The following is a 5,675-nucleotide window of genomic DNA, read 5'->3' as shown; positions in this document are numbered from 1 at the left end:
AAAGAGAAACATAGAAAAAAATGTTTTCTAAAACAAAAAAAAAAAAAAAAAAAAGGCTGTTAAGATACAGAGTTAACTTCACACACACACACACACACACACACACACACACAATGATACACTCATATACTAGATACTAGCAATATTTCAGAACACTAAGGAATATAAGCTCCATGAAGGCAAGGATTATTTTCTGTTTTATTCACCGCTGTATCTTGAGTACTTACAGAAGTGCCTGGACACAGTAGAAAACCAGCAAATATGTGTGGATGAATGTAAAAAGTGAAAAATCCCAAAGCTTCAAAAGAATGTAATGAATGAGTATCAAATTTGCAATCATAGATGGCATGTGAAAAAATAAATAAATATGCAATGGAGTTATCTTTAAATTGCTAAAACTAAATGGTAATAAACCTGCATTCTGTGTGCAAGAAAACTAATCATTCAGTTTTAAAAGCAAAATAAAAGTATTTTCAATTGTGCAAAGATTGAGAAAATTTGCTGTCCAAAAGTATATTTTTGACAAGTATTTAGCTATATACTGCAGGAAGGGAAAACTGAGTCCAGAAAGCAGAGGAAGACTGGATTCAAAGAACACTAATGATCAAAGAAACCCTTAACACTTAGCACTTAAATTTTTTATTCCATCATTTCACTTAAGGAGTCAGCTGTCAGCTTACTGCTGCTCCTTTTTAGGTAATGTGTCTTTTTTTCTGGCTGCTTTTAAGATTTTTCCCTCTTGTCTTGAATTTCAATACTATTAAATCTCCAGGTGTGATTTTCTTTGTATTGATTCTACTTAGAGATCTTTAATCATCTTCAAATGTTCAGACTGATTTTTCTAAAACAATTTGAAACCATTTCAACTATTATCTCTTTACACATAGGTTCTGCCCCATTCTCTACACTCCTTCCAAGATTACTATTATATATATTTTTTATATTTTCATTATGTATCACATATTTCTTGTATACTTTTCTGCTTTTCCCATTTCTTTTTTGCCCTCTCTGTGCTTAAATTTGGGTATTTTCTATTGACTTCCCTTCAGCTTCATTAATGTTCTCACCTGCTGTGTCAAATCTACTGTCAAACTTATCCATTGAAATTTTATTTTTATACACTGAACTATTCAACTCTAGAATATATACTTGGTATTTCATTAAAAATTCTAATTTTCTTTTCATATCACCTGTTTAATTATTTTGCTACTGCATGATAGTTATAGGTTGGTTTTTTTAACATCTTTATTGGAGTATAATTGCTTAACAATGGTGTGTTAGTTTCTACTTTATAACAAAGTGAATCAATTATACATATACATATATCCCCATATCTCTTCCCTCTTGCATCTCCCTCTCTCCCACCCTCCCTATCCCACCCCCTAGGTGGTCACAAAGCACCAAGCTGATCTCCCTGTGCTATGTGGCTGTTTTACATTTGGTAGTGTATATATATATGTCCATGCCACTCTCTCACATTGTCCCAGCTTACCCTTCCCCCTCCCCGTCTCCTCAAGTCCATTCTCTAGTAGGTCTGCATCTTTATTCCCATCTTGCCCCTAGGTTCTTCATGACCTTTTTTTAGATTCCATATATATGTGTTAGCATATGGTATTTGTTTTTCTCTTTCTGATTTACTTCACTCTGTGACAGACTATGGGTCCATCCGCCTCACTACAAATAACTCAATTTCGTTTCTTTTTATGGCTGAGTAATATTCCATTGTATATATGTGCCACATCTTCTCTATCTATTCATCTGTTAATGGACATTTAGGTTGCTTCCATGTCCTGGCTATTGTAAATAGAGCTGCAGTGAACATTGTGGTACATGACTATTTTTGAATTATGGTTTTCTCAGGGTATATGCCCAGTAGTGGGATTGCTCGGTCGTATGGTAGCTCCATTTTTAGTTCTTTAAGGAACCTCCATACTGTTCTCCATAGTGGCTGTATCAATTTACATTCCCACCAACAGTGCAAGACGTATTTTAATGGCTCTCCTAACTCCAACATTTGTATTACCTGAAAGTGAGCCACTACTGTCTTTTTTTTTTCTTGTCATTCATAATGAACCATGTGTCTTCACATGTCTAACCAACGTTTTTTAATTTAGAGATGGACAGTATAAACATACTTTTTCAGGAATGTGTTTGTATAAATTTTAAAAAGACTTGGAAAAAATACAATGATAGTTAATATTTTTAGCTACATTACAGGATTATGGGAAATTTTATCTACTTTTTACTTGTAATTATTGAAAATAATTTTATATAAAAACTGTGGAGTAAATTAAAGTTAAAACAATAAACATGTCATCAGGATCATCTTAAATTTAAAGGGGTTATTTAACACATTCAATTAGTTGTGTTAAAGAAATGCAGTAACCTTTTATAACAATCCTCAATCATAATGAAATATTCGTAATAGTATGTTTTCTCAAAACTTAAAAGAAATTTTACAATTACAAGTTTATATAGACATGTTCACTCATTGAACCAGTTTATTTTCCTTTTCAAGACATTCTATTTCAAGGAGAGCTTCTATAACTAAGGTATTTTTAAAACTTTAGTAAATTATATCCTATACCAACTAGGCAATATTATTTTAAAATACCCATTCCAAGCACAGTAATTTATTTCAAATGGAGAATGATTATTGTGCTGCTTAAAAACAACAAACACATACCTCATGCTGTTTAAATTTCTCCTTCCATATTTTCTCCTCTTTATGAAGTTCATCATTTATCTTGTCCTGTTCTTGCTGAACATATGATAATATTGAAATATTATATTCAACTATCAAACAATATTATGTTTATTATGTATGATTCTTACGACATATATTTGTAAACAATGGTGAAAGATAACAACTCACCCAACGGTCCTCAGTTATTAGTACTGGGATAACAACTTTAATCCCAACCTGAAATATAATAAAATGATACCTAGGGTTCCCATTAGCATATAAAGATATTTACAATCTGGGTAAGTCGTTTTATTTATTTGAGTTTATTTATATGTCTATTCATATAATAAAATGAATTGGCTAGAAATACTCCTGGACAATGCAAAAATTACAGATGATAATGTGTGTTAAGATGGGTTTTGCATTACAATTTTTTTTCTCTCCACACCATTTCATTTAATTCACATAATAAATCAGTTCAGAGGGTAATTGTTTTCTTTCATTAACTCTTTATTAGCATCTATTTTGTTAAGGCTCTGCAGAATAAAAAAAAAATCAGTAAAATATAATCCCCTCCCTCAAAAACTTTACCTTTAATAATATGGGAATGCAATCATACATTCACACGTTGCCCCAAATTTAGCAAAATAAGTTTATCACAAAATAAGAACTATAAGGATTATGGTAGGAATAGGTGCTATAATTAGAGGATCATGAAAGGTTTCATACAGAAGATTGTTTTTGAAATGACTAGGCTTTTAAGAGATTAAATAAACATTTTAGGCATTTATTAAATGTTCTTGAGCTAGGAAAATGATTACAGCTCTGTTTTAGAAAAATTATAAGGTTACGTTTGATAGAATTAGAGAAGGTAAGTCAAGGAGAGACACTAAGGAGATCAGTGAAGTAGGTATTAGAGAAGTCCATGTGAGAACCAATGAGGGCCTTCTGCAGATAGGGTGGGAGGAGTCAGAAGAGAGACAAACACAATGTAAATATGAAATGGTCATAAACTGCCAACTGACTGGATAAAAGGAAGCGGGAAAAGTTCTTTGGACATTATCTTATAGGAATTGTAGGAACTTTTGATGGCCTTTAAGCAGGGAAATAACTTTTTTTAGAAAATAACTATCCTACCAACTGCACTGTGGTGCAAGAGTTTACAGAATACAAGACCGAAAGTAGGGAGATCAATTAGAGAGTAAATATAGTAAATATTCCAAGCTAGACATTAGGACATCCTGAACTATGGGGTAGCAGTAGACATATGGATGAGACAATGAATAATATAACTATTAGAAGGAAGAGGATAATAAAAGAGAGAGAAGAGTTAAAAATGGTCCATATCTTTCTAGCTTCGACTATGATGATAGTGTAACTCGTCAAAATAATGAACACCAGAGGAGGAGCACGATTCAGAAAGAAAGACAGTGCATTCAGTTTTAGATACATTAAGTTCTGAGTGTAGGAGAGTTATGTAGTTCGTCTTTTTTTGTTATAACTATAGATTTGGTTCTGAACAGCCATAACTGTGTTTGAGATTATCAAGAGAGAAAATACATGGAGTAAGAAAAGAAAGAACAAAGGATGGAATCCTTGGTAGGACCACATTCAAGGAGAAAAAGAAAAAGAAGCCTAAAATAGATATCAAGGAAGAACGGCCAAACATGTAAGAAGACAGTCAAGGCAGTATGGTCCCACAGAAGTCAAGAGAAAAAGAAATGGTCAGCAATCAAATTTTTATTGGCATGAAATGCTAAAGAGGCAAAAATAAATACTGAAATAGAACCTGTGAGTATGGTTCTAGAAGCCATTGGTTATTTTTGTCCAAGCCAATTTAGAAAACATTGATTATTTTTGTCAAAAGCAGTTCATTCACTGGGGTGGTGGTGGAAGATCCCTAGCAGATTTAGGATTGAATGAGAGATGAGGAAATGGATTGAGCACAAATAACTACTCCTTAAGAAGCCTGCCTATGATAAGTAGAGATAAGGAGCAGCTGACGTGAGACATATAAAGGAAAATGATCTCATGATTTTTCTTTTGTTTTGTTTCTAGGACAGGAGAAAATTGAACATGCCTATAAGCAATAAGAAAGGAAGAAGCTGTCGGGGTGTTTCAACATAAAGGAAAACTGGGGTAAACTGGAAAATGATAGAATATAGAGCAAAGGAGGAAAAGCTAGCCTTTGGTAGAAGAAACCTCTCTTACTGAGATAAGAGCAAAGGCAAAAAAAAAAAAAAAAAAAAGGCAAAAAGGCGACCACAGAGATTGATGCTAACTAGATGCAGGATGAGAAAGACAAAGAAGTTCGTAATCGACGCAAAAATGTTATGTGATAATTTGCTAATAACGAGGAGGGAGGAGTTGGGTAGAACTCTTAAGGAAAGAGATTTACGATAGCTCTTTTGGAAAATGGAACAGGAAGCTAACAAAGGACACAGAATAGAATTACTAAATAAGTAAATTATTTAGAATCCATCATTATAAAATTACGGAATGGTCCCACTGGAAAACTTTTAAGCCCCAAGGTAAAACAAAGCACACATTTAGAAACTCATTAAACCTACAAATGTCATATATATTTTTTAAATCATAATTTTATGATAAAGCACAAATTACTTTCAAAAAACAAGTTACAATTCTTCAAGGGTAGGGCCCTGGTGTTAAATCTCTTTTGTATCATGTAAGCACATAGCTGAAAGCTTTGCCCTTAAAGTAGTCAGTAAATTTTTGTTACAAAACAAATAAAACTGGCAACTTAGCTGAACAGAATTTAAAAATCAGATATTTGGACTTCCCTGGTGGCGCGGTGGTTGGGAGTCCGCCTGCCGATGCGGGGGACGCGGGTTCGTGCCCTGGTCCGGGGGGGTCCCGCGTGCCGCGGAGTGGTTGGGCCCGTGAGCCACGGCCGCTGGGCCTGCGCATCCAGAGCCTGTGCTCTGTAACAGGAGAGGCCACGGCAGTGAGAGGCCCGTGTACCGCAAAA

The 5,675-nt window shown here is 34.1% G+C and overlaps 1 protein-coding gene across 1 annotated transcript in view; it reads right to left on the bottom strand.

Moving 5' to 3' along the window:
• Positions 1-5,675, bottom strand: part of LRRIQ1 (leucine rich repeats and IQ motif containing 1) — a 172,815-nt gene that overhangs the window by 157,693 nt on the left and 9,447 nt on the right. Inside the window, 1 exon segment of the mRNA XM_007459063.1 lies at positions 2,687-2,761. Within this exon segment, the coding sequence (XP_007459125.1) occupies positions 2,687-2,761 (75 nt within the window).

This window comes from Lipotes vexillifer, unplaced genomic scaffold (assembly GCF_000442215.2).
Source record: "Lipotes vexillifer unplaced genomic scaffold, Lipotes_vexillifer_v1.1 scaffold210, whole genome shotgun sequence".
In the NCBI taxonomy this organism is placed as follows: Eukaryota; Metazoa; Chordata; class Mammalia; order Artiodactyla; family Lipotidae; genus Lipotes; species Lipotes vexillifer.
Note: the sequence above shows the minus strand (reverse complement) of the source record. Positions and strands in the feature narration are given on the sequence as shown.